Genomic DNA, 17728 nt, shown 5'->3' with positions numbered 1-17728 from the left:
CTTCTCTCACTTCATGTCATATCACTTTACACAATTGAGTAACAACTGTGCGCCACATAATACCAATAACAATACTGACTTTTTTTTTTTTATTGCATCGCTGATTGTTATTACCAGTATTTTCAAAGCATATTAGAGTAGTATTCACTCAGTCATCATAGTAGTTGCTTCAGGTGCCTTTGCACCCCACCAAGGGAAAAATATATCTAGGAGAAACACTGCTAGAGTCAAGTAGAAATTATTAGTACAAATCACAAAGTTAAAGGAAAGAAAAAAGACCACCCAAGTGAATATCACTATTCTTGTTTATTTAAAAAACAGAAAAAAAGACACTAGTAATGTACATATTGGTTCCTCTTCACAACAAATAGTTTAAACTGGGGACAAAGAACAAGTGGAGGGAAGAAGGGAATTGGAGAACAAATACCATGCGTGGGTGGGTTGGTTGGGTGGTCTGGCACGATGTCACGAGCACCTTCCCTCACTTCTTGGAAAACTTGGCTTGCTTATGTTTGGGTGGGGCCCACTTCAGACACACAGTGTCAACTGAGGAGATAGAAACATTCTGGTCAGGGTCTCTCACTCACACACACACAAAAGAAAACATACATGTGACGCACATGGACGAGCCCCTCATACACACACATAATAGTAACACTATTACATCCTCAAGAGACAACTGTGCTGAGCGATTACTGCTTTGAGGTCGGTTTGGTTTCAGTACTAGTACAACAACAAAAAATACCATTATTCTTTTTAAACTTTAAATGCAAAATGCATTATGTGGGTGGACAGAATGCTGTAACAGAATAAAACAATTAATAAAAAGTCCCATGATGGTAGTGACGGCCCATTACTGCTTATCACACACATCATTTATTCACATTACTTCACTTCAATAAAATATTTCAGCTGTGTATATTACATTTGTTTTACGACTTTATCATTTGATTCCAAGTCATCATCTTATATCTAAAGAGCTGCTGCCTATGCGGTCTGACAAACAAAAAACAAAAAAATCACTATTTTAGCTGTTCTTCAAAGTACAGTGCATTCAGAAAATGTTCAGACCCCTTGACTTTTTCCCCATTTTGTTACGTTACATTCTTCTCTGCAGATCCTCTCAAGCTCTGTCAGGTTGGATGGGGAGTGTCGCTGCACAACTATTTTCAGGTTTCTCCAGAGATGTTCGATCGGGTTCAAGTTCAGGCTCTGGCTGGGCCATTCAATATTCAGAGACTTGCCCCAAAGCCAGTCCTGTGTTGTCTTGGCTGTGTGCTTAGTGTTGTTATCCTGTTGGAAGGTGAACTTTCACACCCAGTCTGAGGTTCTGAGCAGGTTTTCATCAAGTATCTGTCTGTACTTCTCTCCGTTCATCTTTACTTCGATCCTAATAGTCTCCCAGTCCCTGCTGCTGAAAATGCTGCCACAACCATCCTTCACCATAGGGATGGTGCCAGGCTCCTCCAGGCGTGACGCTTGGCATTCAGGCCAGAGTTCAATCTTGGTTCCGTCAGACCAGAGAATCTTGTTTCTCATGGTCAGAGTCTTTAGGTGCATTTTAGCAAACCCCAAGCGGGATGTCATGTTCCTTTTACTGAGGAGTGGCTTCCGTCTGGCCACTCTACCATAAAGTTCTGATTGTCAGAGTGCTGCACAGATAGAACCTTCCAGAAGGACAACCATCTCCATTAAGGAAATTTGGAGCTCTGTCAGAGTGACCATTGGGTTCTTTGTCACCTCCCTGACCAAGGCCCTTCTCCCCTGACTGCTCAGTTTGGCCGGGCGGCCAGCTCTAGGAGTCTTGGTGGTTCCAAACTTCTTCCATTTATTGCAAAGGGTCCAAATACTTTTGTAAATAAGGTATCAGTTTTTATTTTGAATACATTTGCAAACATTTCTTTTTGCTTTATCATTATGGGGTAGTGTGTGTAGATTGCTAAGGATTTTTATTTATTTAATTCACTTTACAACGAGGCTATAACTTAACAGAATGTGGAAAAAGTCAAGGGGTCTGAATACTTTCCGAAGGCATTGTATAACCATAGTCGCATGATTTATGGCCAAGGGATATAGGAGATCAACTTTATTCAGTCAGTTCGACACCCTTTAAAGACTAGTCAACACTTCCTCTTCAATTGTCAATCAATGCAAAGTCAATAACCTACTATGCACCACGATGTTGATTGACTCATCATCATCAAATTCACGAGCATCACGCCTTCTCCCTTCTCTGTGTAAAGAAATTTGACTGCAATGACGGATCTGTAAATAATGACGAGATGCTCATGTCTCCGCCCTAACAATGGGAGTCATTGTCCCAAAGGCGGGAAGGCATGCGACAAGCTTAGCTCCAAAATAAGCCCATAGAAACGCATTGATCATATATTGGAGAGAGTGAACTCTCTCGGTTCCCCTCTTCCGCATTTCCCTGTCATTGCTCGATTTGTTCCTGGTCAGGCACCTATCCTATCAACAGATTACTAGAATATGCATATTGTTCATTCTAGCGGGAGAAGGCTCGATGGACTAGCGACTTGAAAATATGAAGTGGAAAATACAGTCTGTCTCTTCCCTTCCTCTCCGTGTCTGCCCCACATAGACCGGACAAGTAGGCGCACAATGGATCATGGTCATTGTAATTAATTACCACATTTTCTGAGCTCAACTATGTAGAATATTGGCCTGTTGAAAACTATAACCCCCTACTACGTCACACAGTTCAGGTTTGATCTGATATATCTAGACAAACTGCGCATTCAGCACACTGTCACGCCCTGGTCTTAATTTTTTGGGTCAGGCCAGGGTGTGACATGGGTTTATTTTGTGGTGTGTTTGTGTATGTTTTTTGTTGTTGTAGGTTTTAGGATTGTGGCTTAGTGGGGTTTTCTAGCATAGTCTATGGTTGCCTGAGGTGGGTCTCAATCAGAGGCAGGTGATTCTCGTTGTCTCTGATTGGGAACCATATTTAGGCAGCCATATTCTTTGAGTGTTTCGTGGGTGATTGTTCCTGTCTCTGTGTTAGTTGTCACCAGATAACCTATACAGCCTTTCACATTCCGTTTGTTGTTTTTGTATTGTTCGTTTTTCTTCATTATTAAAGATGTATCGAATTAACCACACTGCATTTTGGTCCGACTCTCCTTCGACGGAAGAAAACCACATACAAAAACCCAACTAAATGGAATTCAAATAATTGAACCGACATCTGTCAATTAGCTCCGCACTACTTCATACACATTAATGCGAACACAGATCCTCCCCCCAGCTGTGCCAAGTCAAAGAGAACAGTGAGAAACAGGAGTGTATGTGACTGGGAGAAAGAAGGAGAGAGATATGGCTGTGGTGGGACCCACAAGTCTTCAAAATCTGTTTTGGGGCTCTGGTCAAAAGTAGTGCACTAATACACCACCGTTCAAAAGTTTGGGGTCACTTAGAAATGTCCTTGTTTTTGTAAGAAAAGCAATTTTTTTGTCCATTAAAATAACATCACATTTATCAGAAATACAGTGTAGACATTAACGTCTACACTGTATTTCTGATCCATTTTTTTGTGCTTTTCTTTCAGAAACAAGGACATTTCTAAGTGACTGCAAACTTTTGAACAGTAGTGTAGGTGTCATTTGGGATGGAGCCTATGAGACGTCAAAAGGAAACATGTCTACCTGTGATTGGCGGCTTCTTGTACTGGGCACTCTTGAGGTGTTCCTCAACCAGTTTGGGCGTGACACAGATGACGTGCTGGCCTTTCCAGTATTTCACCATGTTGAGGGACTGCAGCGTACTGATGATGTCACCCTGGGTAATACTGGTCATCTGACTGTGGAGTGGGGAGAGCAATGAGAATCTGGGGCTGAGTGTGTGTGAGGTCATATGTATACAGTTATGATGTAGGAGTACCTGACATATGTACAAGTGAATGCAGGTGTACCTATGGTTGTGGATGTGCAAGTAGATGGATTTTCACATACAGTACCAGTCAAAAGTTTGGACACCTACTCATTGAAGTTTTAAAAAAACATAATTTTTCTACATTGTAGAATAATAGTGAAGACATCAAAACTAATGAAATAACACATCAGGTAGTAACCAAAAAAAGAGTGTTAAAGAAATCTAAATATATTTTATACTTGAGCCACCCTTTTCCTTGACGGCTTCTCTCAAGCAGCTTCATGAGGTAGTCTCCTGGAATGCTTTTCCAACAGTCTTGAAGGAATTCCCACAGAGTTGTTTGTCCTTTAAAAGTTGCAGCGTACTGCAGCACAGCATGTTATTTAAGTGCCAACCACGGGTACCGTTAATGCTAGCTTGACCACCAGAGGGCATCTTTGACAAGCATTTGATTGCCTTCAGTAGTGGCTGCACTAGAGAATTTCAAACCTTTTTTTATAAGAACGTAGCATTAGCAGCATCTAACGTCAAACTAGCATTAATGGTACCAGTGGTTGGCACTTAAATAACGGGACTGATTTTAAGAAATGTTGCCTAATATTATGGTGTTTTTATTCCAAGAAAAACCCTCTGGGTTTCCATTTGGATGGAACGGGAAACATGGCGATGTACAACGTGACGGTCGGGAGTAGACTACAGTACTTGGCTATTTGGCTTCCGTGTCATGCGGGCACGCGGAAGACTGGGATTCAATTCCCCGACGGGGAGGAAGGAGTAGGCTGTCCTTGTAAATAAGAATTTGTTCTTAACTGACTTGCCTAGTTAAATAAAGGTTACACTAAGAGCATAACATTTCTACACCATAATTGTAGTCTAACTAATACCCAAACGGAGATGCAGTCAAAATAAAAATCGCATTGATTTATCAAGACCAGTCCCCATGCTTGTCTCAGAGCAGCGTGAAACAAGCTAAAATAGTTGTAGGCTATTCAAATCCTATTGCTTCTAACTTCAATATGCTCTTTAAATAAATAAGACCTACACCACTTTTAACAGTACATTACTCAACACTAGTGAGACTCATATCGCCTACGGTAGGCCGACAATATATCGAAAAATATGACCGGACTCTGCCAATAATTACATGTAGAGGATTGGAGGATTCGAAATTAAAACCAAAAGCCGCCTCATGGGTCTACCGGTGGCGGGCGGCATGGGTATCTGTAGCAATGCATTTTGCATTGTGATGCGGTGACTTGGCTGCACCACTGGGGAGGCCCCATCCACAAAGAATCAAAATACAAGAAGCGTTGGTAAAGGTATATTGTCCTGCTAACAGCCCATAATGGGCTGTTCTAACACTGTACATGTTGTCCAGGTCAGGATAACCAAAACATGTTTTTATTAGAAGACTATCAGAAAGAATGTTGGTACTTATTTATTTTGATCCATGAATGAATGAGTCACTCAGCTTTATGTAGGTGCAGGCTATATGACTGGCATCAACTTGATAATATATAATGATATATATATATATTTTTTTTAAATAAAATAAAATCACTCTAAAATGAGTGATTGTAATAAAGGCCAAAATAATGTTTGTAAAGGCCAAAATATTGATTTCTGTTTTAAGAGGGAGAGAAACATGGAGCCAATTGTGCACCGCCCTATGGGACTCCCAATCACGGTTGGGTGTGATACATAATAATAATATTTTGTTGTATTATTTGTTTAGTCTTTTCTGGTAGATTAAACTGAAATTGCAACCAATCACAGCAGGTTGTGATACAGCCAACCTAACTAAGAAATACATTTGATGATAGATTTCTCCCCCTACCCACCTTCTAGGCAAGTCTATTGTCCAGCTACCTGCTAATAGCCATAATGGCGCAGTACACCGTGACAGTGTGTGTTTGAAAGAGCATTTTCCAGTAAGCAACAATTTGTTTACCTTCATTAGACAACTTTGTTCCAATATTTCTGTAATTCAGTGATATTTATTCCCATAGTAATTCGTTATGGATCCATAACTAAATAAACATTGGCATTTTGAAAGAGTATTTAATCATTATTTTATTAACGAAAGCATAAAGATGTCATTATTAGTTACATTGTTTTAGTTTGAACGTGCAGACTGGCACTAAGAACAGCGGGAACGTTTCCCATCAACGCCATTATTAGTGCAATGCCCCTTAAAGTGTTCCTCTGTGCTACCCAGTGTGGCGGAGTGAGGGTCCACCCCCCTCTCTCCTCCTCCTTTCCCCATGGGCTAGGTCCGTGTGCGCGGCTCTGCGGCCCATCCCGTGCCCCCTGCCCTTGTGCCTTGAACGCTTTCAGTGGAGAACTGAAATACAGCTGGAGAACTGCAGGGCAATCCCATTGTGCACCACTCAGGAGCCATGACCAATATATATTGTCCTACTAATAACAGGGTTAATAATATATCTGTGAGAATATCCAAGGGGCTTTAAAATAATTATAAAATATATATTTCGGTAGAGGATTTAGTTTTCAAATACTGTAAAATGAGCAAGAAAAAGGCCATCCTTGAACATGGGATGAGACAATGTTACTAATTTGGAAATAAAGTTAGTTATTAGTCAGTTTGTTATTTATAATTATTTATTTCTGTTTTAAAGGGAGAGAAACCAAAAACCTAGAGTCATTTCACGGGTCTCCCAGTCGAGGCCGGCACGGGCATTGAACCAACATCTGTAGCAACACAGCTTGACCAACTATGCAGTGTCTTAGTCCGTTGCGCCACTCAGACGCTGTACAACGTGACTGGTCAGGAGTGGGCTATACTTACTACAGTAAAAGCAAAATAATCATAACAAAATAAAACCCTTAGTGTGAAGTCGAGCACAATTAACAGTTTCTATTTAGGTTTATGTCACCCACTCACTGTCAGAGACACAGTGCTCTAACTCCCCCTTGCGCTGGTCTGGAGCAATGAAGTGATGATGTAGGGTACCGTACTAAACCACAAATGACCTCTAAGTACCACAGCATAATCGCAAAACTTTTAGTGGAGCAACCACTGTATGCTGAGCACTTGTTGGCTGCTTTTCCTTTACTATGTGGTCCTACTCATCCCAAACCATCTCAATTGAGTTGAGGTCGAGTGATTGTGGAGGCCAGGTCATCTGATGCATCCCTCTCCTTCTTGGTCAAATAGCCCTTACCCAGCCTGGAGGTGTGATTTCGGTCATTGTCCTGTTGAAAAACAAATGATAGCGGAACTAAGTGCAAACCAGATGGGATGGCGTATCACTGCAGAATGCGGTTGTAGCCATGCTGGTTCAGTGTGCCTTAAATTCAAAATAAATCACTGACAGTGTCACCAGCAAAGCACCCCCACACATCCTCCAAGCTCCACGGTGGGAACCACATGCTGAGATCATCGGTTCACCTACTCTGCGTCTCACAAAGACACGGTGGTTGGAACCAAAAATCTAAAATTTGGACTCATCAGACCAAAGGATAGATTTCTACCGGTCTAATGTCCATTGCTCATGTTTATTGGCCCAAGCAAGTCTCTTCTTTCTATTGGTCTCCTTTAGTAGTGGTTTCTTTGCAACAATTCAACCATGAAGGCCTGATTCACACAGTCTCCTTTGAACAGTTGATGTTGAGATGTGTCTGTTACTTGATCTCTGTGAAGCATTTATTTGGGCTGCAATTTATGAGGCTGATAACTCTCATGAACTTATCCTCTGCAGCAGAGGTAACTCTGGATCTTCCTTTCCTGTGGCAGTCCTCGTGAGAGCCAATTTCATCAAAGCGCTTGATGGCTTTTGAGACTGCACTTGAAGAAACTTTCAAAGTTCTTGAAATTTTCCGAAATGACTGACCTTCATGTCTTAAAGTAATGATGGACTGTCATTTCTCTTTGCTTATTTTAGTCGTTCTTCCCATAATATGGACTTGGTCTTTTACCAAATAGGGCTATCTTCTGTATACCATTCCTACCTTGTCACAACACAAGTGATTGGCTCAAACGCATTAAGAATTAAAAGAATTCCACAAAATAACTTAACAAGGCACATGATTCCATATGTGTTATTTCATAGTTTTGATGTCTTCACTGCTATTCTACAATTTAGAAAGTAGTAAAAACAAAAAACCCTGGAATGAGTAGGTGTGTCCAAACTTTTGACTGGTACTGTAGATGAGAATGTATTTATGGTGAGGTGAAAAAAATAGTTGCTTGTTTGTGTGTACCTGAGGTCCTTGATGGAGAGCGTGCCCCTGAAGTCCCTGAGGATCTCCAGCAGCACCCATGACCAGTAGCTCCTGTAGCTCAGCTTGCCCAGGTCTGACAGGGGCTTCTCCGGAGAACCCACCGTACTCTCCAATTTAGACAGCTCATAGCCTGGGGGGGAGAGAAAGAGAGAGAGCACATGTGATAGTGTGTGTTAGAGCTGGGACGATAAACCAAAAATGATCGTCACCAACCAAACCGGCCATTTATAAACAACATTTTACTGATATTGACAATAATGATAAGTAGCCTTTACTAGAAATGTGAAGTTTGAAATGGAATAGGCCTAAGCCGGCTAATATGAGCTATTGCTAACGGGAAAATTGTTAACATTCAACGTAGTAGTTTAAGAGGTATAATAAAATAAATGATGCTTAATAATTGTATTAACTTAACGCACAATTTATTGTTAACCTGATAACTGTCAATTTAGCACAATATTTTGTCCATATTGCCCAGCTCTAGTGTGTGTGTGTATCCCACTCACTGAAGGCTATGAGGAACTTTCCGTATCCTCTGCGCTGGTAGGGTGGGAGGGTGAGGATACACGCCACATTATTCCCATCTGGAGACTCTTTCTCCTGTGGAACACACAACAAGCTCAGCTTTTATAGGCTGATGGCGTATCACTGCAGAATGCGGTTGTAGCCATGCTGGTTCAGTGTGCCTTAAATTCAAAATAAATCACTGACAGTGTCACCAGCAAAGCACCCCCACACATCCTCCAAGCTGTGTACCAGTTATCAGTTACCAGTTATAACTATACCAGTTATCCGTTCATATCAAACAATGAACAATTTCCTTCGGATTTGGGACTTTCCTCAAGACAGGAGACATCTTTAGGTCCAAAATGATTCTTAACAGCTTCTACCCTCAAGCCATAAGACTTCTGAACAGATAACCAAATGCCTACCTGGACTATTTGAATTACATGTACACATTACCTCAATTACCTTGACTAAACTGTGCCCCAGCACATTGATTCTGTACCGGTACCCCCTGTATATAGTTTCGTTACTGTTATTTTATTGTTGCTCTTTAAATTATTAATTTCAAATGTTTTATTTTGTTTACTTCAGTTTATTAATAAATATTCTATTTTACATGCATTTTTTTTTCTTAAAACTGCATTGTTGGTTAAGGGCTTGTAAGTAAGCATTTCACTGTAAGGTCTACACAGGTTGTATTCGGTGCATGTGACAAATAACATTTGATTTGAATTACAACCATTTATGAAATCTGTTTTTTTACAGCTAATAATACACCTTACAGATAAACTCAGCAAAAAAAGAAACATCCTCTCACTGTAAATAAACTGTGTTAATTTTCAGCAAACCTAACATGTGTAAATATTTGTATGAACATAAGATTCAACAACAGACATAAACTGAACAAGTTCCACAGACATGTGACTAACAGAAATTGAATAATCTGTCCCTGAACAAAGAGGGGTCAAAATCAAAAGTAACAGTCAGTATCTGGTGTGGCCACCAGCTGCATTAAGTAGTGCAGTGAATCTCCACCTCATGGACTGCACCAGATTTGCCAGTTACCCCACTCTTCCACCAAGGCACCTGCAAGTTCCCAGACATTTGTGGGGAATGGCCCTAGCCCTCACCCTCCGATCCAACAAGTCCCAGATGTGCTCAATGTAATTGAAATCCGGGCTCTTCGCTGGCCATGGCAGATAACTGATATTCCTGTCTTGCACAAAATCACACACAGTATGGCGGGTGGCATTATCATGCTGGAGGGTCAGGTCAGGATGAGCCTGCAGGAAGGGTACCACGAGGGAGGAGGATGTCTTCCCTGTAACGCAGTGTTGAGATGGCCTGCAATGACAACAAGCTCAGTCCGTTGATGCAGTGACACCCTGCCCCAGACCATGACGGACCATCCACCTCGATCCTGCTCCAGAGTACAGGCCCCGGTGCAACGCTCATTCCTTCGACGATAAACGCGAATCAGTCCATCACCGCTGGTGAGACAAAACCACAATTCGTCAGTGAAGAGCACTTTTTGCCAGTCCTGTCTTGTCCAGCGACGGTGGGTTTGTGCCCGTTGTTGCCTGTGATGTCTGGTGAGGACCTGCCTTACCCACAGGCCTACAAGCCCTCAGTCCAGCCTCTCTCAGCCTATTGCGGACAGTCTGAGCACTGATGGAGGGATTGTGCATTCCTGGTGTTGTTGCCATCCTGTACCTGTCCCGCAGGTATGATGTTCGGATGTACCGATCCTGTGCAGGTGTTTTTACACGTGGTCTGCCACTGCTGTCCATCCTGTCTCCCTGTAGCGCTGTCTTAGGCGTCTCACAGTACGGACATTGCAATGTATTGCCCTGGCCACATCTGCAGTCCTCATGCCTCCTTGCAGCGTGCCTAAGGCACGTTCACGCAGATGAGCAGGGACCCTGGGCATCTTTCTTTTGGTGTTTTTCAGAGTCAGTAGAAAGGACTCTTTAATGTTCTAAGTTTTCATAACTGTGACCTTAATTGTCTAATGTCTGTAAGCTGTTAGTGTCTTAATGACGATTCCACAGGTGCATGTTCATTAATTGTTTATGGTTCATTGAACAAGCATGGTAAACAGTGTTTAAACCCTTTACAATAAAGATCTGTGAAGTTATTTGGATTTTTACAAATTATCTTTGAAAGACAGGGTACTGAAAAGGGGACATTTATTTTTTTGCTGAGTTTATACATTTTTACTTTGGACAAGCAGCCACAGATATCCCCATCCCTGTACTGGGACCAGTACTTACTTTGGAGAAGTATCCCACTATGTGTGCTCCCTGCCTGTTGACTTCAGTCAGAATGTAAAAGACAAAAGGCTCCACGTCAAAGTACAGCGTCTTGTGGTCCAGGAAGAGCTTGGCCAGTAGACACAGGTTCTGGCAGTAGATCTACAGAAAGAGACAAGAGTCAGTATTACCGTCAGTGGGTTTGTTCATTTTAATACACCTTGCAGATGCTCAATGAAGAGGAGTCAGTTATGTTAGTGCTGGCCTGGAACAAACATATGCAAATTAGGGGTATCGCCAAGACTTAAGTTGAAAGGTCTACGTTGTACTTGTTCCCATTTAACTAAGACCTGTTTAAATTGCTTTCAGGGCAGTTTGAGGTAATTCTCTGTGGTTTTGGTCCTGCCTCCGGTGTTCTTACCTTATGGTCACGTCCGTCCACTTCGTACACAGAGATGTTGCTCCGCCTGTAGATTTCTTTCCCAAGAGGCTGCCTCCACTGACATTGGGACTGGAGGAACAGATAGTGAGGAGGAAAGGAAAGGTAGAGAAGAAATAGAGGTGGAGAAGGATGAAACATAAGTATATGGTTCAAAGCTTTTCAACTGTATATTGGTCAAATAGAAGTGCTAGTCCCCAATGGTAGATGGTAATGAAAGACAACAGCAATGCTGAAGCGAACAGTGCTTTTAAAATGTTGAAGCTGACAGTCACTGACCAGGTGGTATCTGAAGGTCTTCTCGTACTTCATGTACTTGAGGCAGTACTCGCAGATCCACAGCTTGGGCTGCTTGCCGTAGTCCTCTGGGAATGGGGAGAAGTACCAGGCGTCAATCTCAAAGTTTCCAATCTGGATCTTGTCCACGTACTTCACTTTAGTGATCTGGAAGAGAGAGGCAAGGACACATTTTTACTTTCACCCCCCTTCTCTAGGAATTGTATTGTCTTACAACTACATACAGTACGAGTCAAAAAGGCACACCTACTTATTCAAGGGTTTTTCTTTATTTGTACTATTTCCTACATTGTAGAATAATAGTGAAGACATCACTATTATTTTCAATTATCCTGTTGAAAAACAAATGATGTCCCACTAAAAACAAACCAGATGGGATGGCATATTGACTGACCAGATTGACTGACCTTCATGTCTTAAGGTAATGATGGACTGTTTGTTTCTGTTTGCTTATTTTAGCTGTTCTTGACATAATATGGACTTGGTCTTTCACCAAATAGGGCTAGATTCTGTATACCACCCCTACCTTGTTACAACAAAACTGATTGGCTCAAATGCATTAAGGAGGAAAGAAATTACACAAAATTAACTTTTAACAAGGCACAACTGTTCATTGAAATGGATTCTAGGTGACTACCTCATGAAGATGGTTGAGAGAATGCCAAGAGGGAGCAAAGCGGTCATCAAGGCATAGGGTGGCTACTTTGAAGAATCTCAAATACATTTTCATTTGTTTAAAACTCTTTTTTGGTTACTACATGATTCCATGCGTGTCATTTCATAGATTTGATGTCTTCACTATTATTATTATTATTATTATTGTATAATGTAGAAAATAATACAAATAAAGAAAAACCCTGGAATGAATGTGTGTCCAAACTTTTGACTGGTGCTGTATATCAAAAAGTGTATAACAGTATAGCGACACACACTTACCGCCTCATGCTCCTTCTCCAAGGCAGCTGTGGTGGGGTCCATCTCTGCATATGTCTGGCGGGAAAGAGGAGTTCCATTAGAAAACAGAACAGAGGGAGCCCCATTTAATATCGGAATCTAACAAATCTGACTGACAGAAGAACACAATGGGGGTCTGATCCACCACTGTTGGGGTATGTAGTCTAGAACCTCCGGCACTAGCCTACCTTCTGCACGTGGTTGATCTCATCATGTTTGCGTTTCTGGTTGCGGGTGATCTTCCTCTCAGGCTGCTCGCCCAGCTCGCCCCCTCCACCACCCTCGGCGATTTTTGTCACTGCGTCCTTCGCCGTCTTGGTCAGTGCCAGGCGAGCCTTGCCCACCCACTCATCCAAACGTCTGTTAACTACAGGCCCAGGGGAGAGTTAAAGAGAGGGTTGGCGGCGAAGGAAGAAATGATAAAGGGAGGTGGAGGAAAGTAGAAGGAGAGGTGCATGAAAAGATAGAGGAGAATGGAAGTGCTGTGTGTGTGTCCCACCCACATCCAACATAGTGTACGTAGAACTCCTCTCTGCCCTCCTGTTCGTTCAGCCTGGACTGGATAACCTCAGCAGAATCTGAAAGAAGAAGAAGGAAAAAATTAAGTTGAGTTTTACGGATTTAACTGTAGCCATCTCTGTAAAAAGCACATCTAGCTAGCTATAGTAGGGCAGGACACATTACATTTTTAACAACGCTTTTCTTCTGATAAAAACAAGTACATTGCATCTGCCGCAGAGCCCAGTTTTGAAGTAATCACAAAAAAAGAGGCCTTATTTTAGGGTATTTTTCACCGTGCCAGCTCCTATTAGTTCTATTGAGCACCGTGACACCAACTCGCTTTCCTAACGTTCTACTCCCCGCTTATTGTGCTTTGCTATTGTTGGCAATGAGACCTGCCCACGTTGGCACGCTATTTATCCAAAAGTGAAAATACCTTAAGAACAGGAAAACTCATGCATGCACGTTCTGTCCCTTTCCACACTGCTAACACAAGAGGAAGGGCTAAAAAGGCATTTAACAGATTGCTGTGAAGAAATATAATGATGATTCATGTTTATTATTACTTATTTATGTGCTCATGTTTAGAAATTATACTTCATTACCATAACAATTATCAATAAGCCTGAACATTAATTCAATCACCTCTGGTCGACAAAAACGTATTTTCCTAGTACATTCATTGTCAAATTCGTCAACCATCATAGACCCGCTCTGCCTTCTCGCAAAAGTAGCCAACTCAACAAGCTCCACCAAAAACTTGTGCTGCCAGCGAGCACTCTGCCTTCTCGTGCAAGCGAGAGGATGTTGGAAGTAAGTTTGCTAACCGGGAGGGTGCATGATGTAATTTGTTGGCGGGCCGGAAGAAGCACTCATCTTTTCTATTCGAGGCTGTGTTATTATAATATGATACGTTAACAGAGATGATTTATTATGCATGTCTACTAGGGTTGAGGTTAGCGCACTAGTGATTATTTGGCCGGGGTTCAATACCTGCTATAGTCACTATTTTTTTGCTCTCCCAAAAGCAACACAGGCCTAATACGAGATAAATAGTTACCTGTAAATGAGTCATGAGTGACCATTTTAGAAAATCATGGGACATAGTCTTTGGTTGCATGCTATTTTATGTCAAGCTTATTACTGCAATAGCCTATAATTGATGCTTTGTGGTTTTATGCTGCCATCTATTAGAAATATTTAGCAAGTAAAAGTTATTAATTCACATAAAGTCACTGGTGAGGAGGAGGCAGCAGAAATAAAGTGTATTTTTCATATTAATTCCTGAGATCAGTCTCAAACCTGCCCCACCTATCCCATCCAATTGTTGGACTTTCACATATAGGTCACATACAGTTCAAACCACATTTGAAAAATAAAATGTGGCTTGTTTATCAAGTGTTATAATAATAAATATCATAAAAGAACAAAAAAAAACAGCTAAAATCAAATCAAATCAAATTTATATAGCCCTTCGTACATCAGCTGATATCTCAAAGTGCTGTACAGAAACCCAGCCTAAAACCCCAAACAGCAAGCAATGCAGGTGTAGAAGCACGGTGTAGAAGCACAAAATACTTGCATAGGTTTTGATTTTTTTCTTAAGAACAATCAAAATGCTATCTAGTACTATAATGGTATTTACTAACAATATTATAACACAAATAGTTTTTAAAACTATTCTAGGCTACCCTACCCAAGGTATAGGTATAGGCTTAAGAGCTAAAATAGGTTATACCTAGGGTTAGAGTTTAAGGCAAAACAGTATGGGTTCATAGCTCTCTTGTTCCTCCATGTGGCCTTCTGTGGGTACTAAATAACTCATTCGTGACACTTGCTCGGCTCATAATCTGAGGTAGCAGATCTACATTCGCAATGGTTATTTCTTAATTAAAAAATATCCTCTGGCTGTTTAAATCGGCCACATCTTGAAAAAGATGACAGACACATGCGTTTTTTTTAGGTTTACACCCTCCATGAGCAGAAAATGTTTAACGTTTGATGGCTATGCGCCAGCCATAGTTAGCTCTGCGTGTCACAACAACGTGTGCCCAGGCGAACAGCGAGTTTGCTCACCAAGTAGCCCCAACCTTGTTAATTATAATAAATTACTCAGGTAAGCCTACGAATGTAATATGGGCAGGTCTCATTGCCAACAATAGCCTGGCAGGAATTGTGACCTAGAATAATAAGGTTGGGAATAGAACGTTCGGAAGCGAATTGGTGCCACTGTGCTCAATATAACTAATAGGAGCTGGTAGGGTGAAAAATGCTCTAAAATGTTTTTTCGAGATTAATTCAACACTACGCCAAGCAGTTTGGACAGATGGTAATATTAAGAAACTGGGCTCCACGGCGGATGCAATGAACTAGTCTTAGTTTTGAAAAAAAGCGTTGTTATAAATGTCACGTGTCCAGCCTACTATCAGTCTGAAGATATATGCAGAACCAGCCCACTGATGATAAAATAGTGTTCTGCCTCACAGCCTTTCAAACGTAGCTAACCATTATTGGCTTATAAACAAATACTTACGCCATGTCTTGTCGGCTCGCTGACATAAATACGTCTCTCCGATTTCGACTGACACCTCTTGCTCCCTGCCCAACAACACTCCTTCCCCGTTGCGCTGAGGAATCGAGCCCCCGGCTTCTCTTTCCCGATCAATGGACTCCGACTCATCCTCCTCCCCGCCACTGCCGTTAGATGAACAAGTGGCTTGTATTCCAGTGTCCAAGTCTTCCCGGTCCGTTACGTTGTGTCCTGTGTCAAGTTCAACGTCCATTCGGTCCTCTGGAAGATTGTTGTTGTAGTTATTGTCTCGAATATGACGCTCGTTCGTCGTTAGCGCTGTTCCGGCAGACATCTTGTGTTATTTCAAAACACTGCCTGCCCCCGGACGATGTGAGTTTGCGCAGTGCAGAGGGCGGCGTTCTCGACTCTTCGAAACAAGTTGTTCTTCTAACAGATCTAGGATCAGATTATATACCCCCTGGGTTGGGTAGGTTACTTTTGTTATCCGTTACAGTTACTAGTTACCTGTCCGAAATTGTAATCAGTAACGTAACTCTGGGACTACCCAAACTCAGTAACGTAATCAGATTACATTCCGTTACTAATGCCTCTTACTTTCCCCATAAGAGGCATTAGAAGACAAACATGTATGTTACCAATTGAAGGACATCTATTGCAGGATAAATCAATGTTAAAGTTTACACAGCTGGCCATTTATGGATGTTAAATTTTACTTTGAGTTGGTTATGTAGGCTTCTTCCAACCCATCGCTTTCTACTGCATATAATACGATTAAATTATATCTTTACCTTAAAAAACTAAGTCTATTAGAATTCCAGTCATTTCATTCAAAGTTATACCCCTTGATCTTCAAGAATAGGACTTGGAAATATGGAAGTATTGATTTGCCATATTGTTTTACCTGAGCATGACCCCAAAACTAAGGACTTATTAGCCACCCCTCCTTGTAATTTATGATTTTGTTGTCATAGAGGACTGATTGGGCTAATTGATTCTAGTTGAAAAATAAATGCTGCGCTCATGGAATGGAATTCTTTGAGCACTACTGAAAAGTGCTATTTACATGTGGGGGAAAAAAGAATGCCATATGCTGCATTTGCTATAGGCCTCTTGTTTACCTTTTTGTTGGTGGCACTTTGATAATATGCAGCTTTTTAAAGGGCAAATCCACAGATGAAACAATAACAAAACGGAAACAATATACATATACTCTGTTTTCTTAAAAAGCTGAGGGATGGGCCTTGAGAAATGTAACCACTCTCAGACAAATAGACAGAGCTATGGATGCAAGGACTGACCATCCATGATATACATATACAATTATTGTTTTAACCATGTTATGAGGCAATACAGTGTTTGTTTACATTTACAATGTTTACAAACATTGGAATAAAACAGTATATTTTGGATTCTCATGGAGTGTGACAGTTGAACGAAGCTCATGAGGGATTTATAAGTTATATTCTTCAAGACTCAATGGATATAGATATATATCTATCTAATTTATATATATCTAAGTCCAAAAATGGATGTAGAAACTACAGATTGCCCCTTTAAGTATATCAAAAGTGTGCAAGTTTGAGCATGTGTCCATTAGGCCTATGGATTTATTTATTTGATCAGAATGAATTAGATTGAGCAATAAAAGCCCCACTTTTATTCCATAGGCTTGGATCTGCATTATGCAGCTGTTGCAAGAGCTAATGTTTTACTGGCTGTCCACTGGTTTCAAAAACAATGATTGATAGGCAGCTTAAACTTCTTGAATTCAACCATTATTGGGTTCAAATACACATTTAGATTTGTGAACAGCCATCCACAACAACCACAATCCGTAAGGCGCAAATAGTTCAAATGAGAGAGCATGGCTACATTGGGACAGAAATCTAATCATAGAGATATCAAAGATTCATGCATCTTTAAGCTACATTTGATTTATATTTGCTTTTCAGACATCTGTGTGTATTATCCTCTATCTCTGTTCTCTAGCCATAGCAGGTGCGTAGGCTTTCAAAACAACTTTTTTTTCAAACTGTAATAAATATTTATATTTTTTCTATGAATTATATGTATTTTCAAATGTGTTTCTTTTAGACCAGCCCTGGTGTC

At 41.1% G+C, this 17728-nt stretch overlaps 1 protein-coding gene across 2 annotated transcripts; it reads right to left on the bottom strand.

Annotated features, from left to right (window-relative positions):
• Positions 1-287: 287 nt before the first annotated feature.
• On the bottom strand, positions 288-16038 carry LOC109898219 (histone acetyltransferase KAT8). Of its 2 annotated transcripts, none has more exons than XR_004211246.1 (11): positions 15620-16009; positions 13089-13163; positions 12774-12952; positions 12568-12621; positions 11614-11778; positions 11317-11406; positions 10917-11057; positions 8643-8736; positions 8116-8266; positions 3666-7107; positions 288-546 (listed from the first exon to the last, which is right to left on the bottom strand). XR_004211246.1 is itself a non-coding variant. In XM_020493105.2 (11 exons), exons 1-11 carry the CDS (start codon positions 15948-15950, stop codon positions 482-484), a joined length of 1500 nt encoding a protein of 499 aa, XP_020348694.2. In that variant the 5' UTR covers positions 15951-16038; the 3' UTR covers positions 288-481. The 2 variants fall into 2 exon arrangements, 1 of the variants encoding a protein (XP_020348694.2); XM_020493105.2 differs by having other exon boundaries at positions 3666-3820; positions 15620-16038.
• Positions 16039-17728: the final 1690 nt, after the last annotated feature.

The sequence above is a fragment of the Oncorhynchus kisutch genome, linkage group LG10, assembly GCF_002021735.2.
Source record: "Oncorhynchus kisutch isolate 150728-3 linkage group LG10, Okis_V2, whole genome shotgun sequence".
In the NCBI taxonomy this organism is placed as follows: domain Eukaryota; kingdom Metazoa; phylum Chordata; class Actinopteri; order Salmoniformes; family Salmonidae; genus Oncorhynchus; species Oncorhynchus kisutch.
This window is presented reverse-complemented; position numbering and strand designations above follow the sequence as displayed.

Excerpts from the sequence above, each read along its gene's own strand:
- LOC109898219 (XM_020493105.2), bottom strand. The coding sequence starts at position 15,950 with ATGTCTGCCGGAACAGCGCTAACGACGAACGAGCGTCATATTCGAGAC. Across the intron at positions 13,164-15,619 it reads GCGAGCCGACAAGACATGGC|ATTCTGCTGAGGTTATCCAG; the intron begins GTAAGTATTTGT and ends TTCTTCTTTCAG. Across the intron at positions 11,058-11,316 it reads TGGACGGACGTGACCATAAG|ATCTACTGCCAGAACCTGTG; the intron begins GTAAGAACACCG and ends CTCTTTCTGTAG.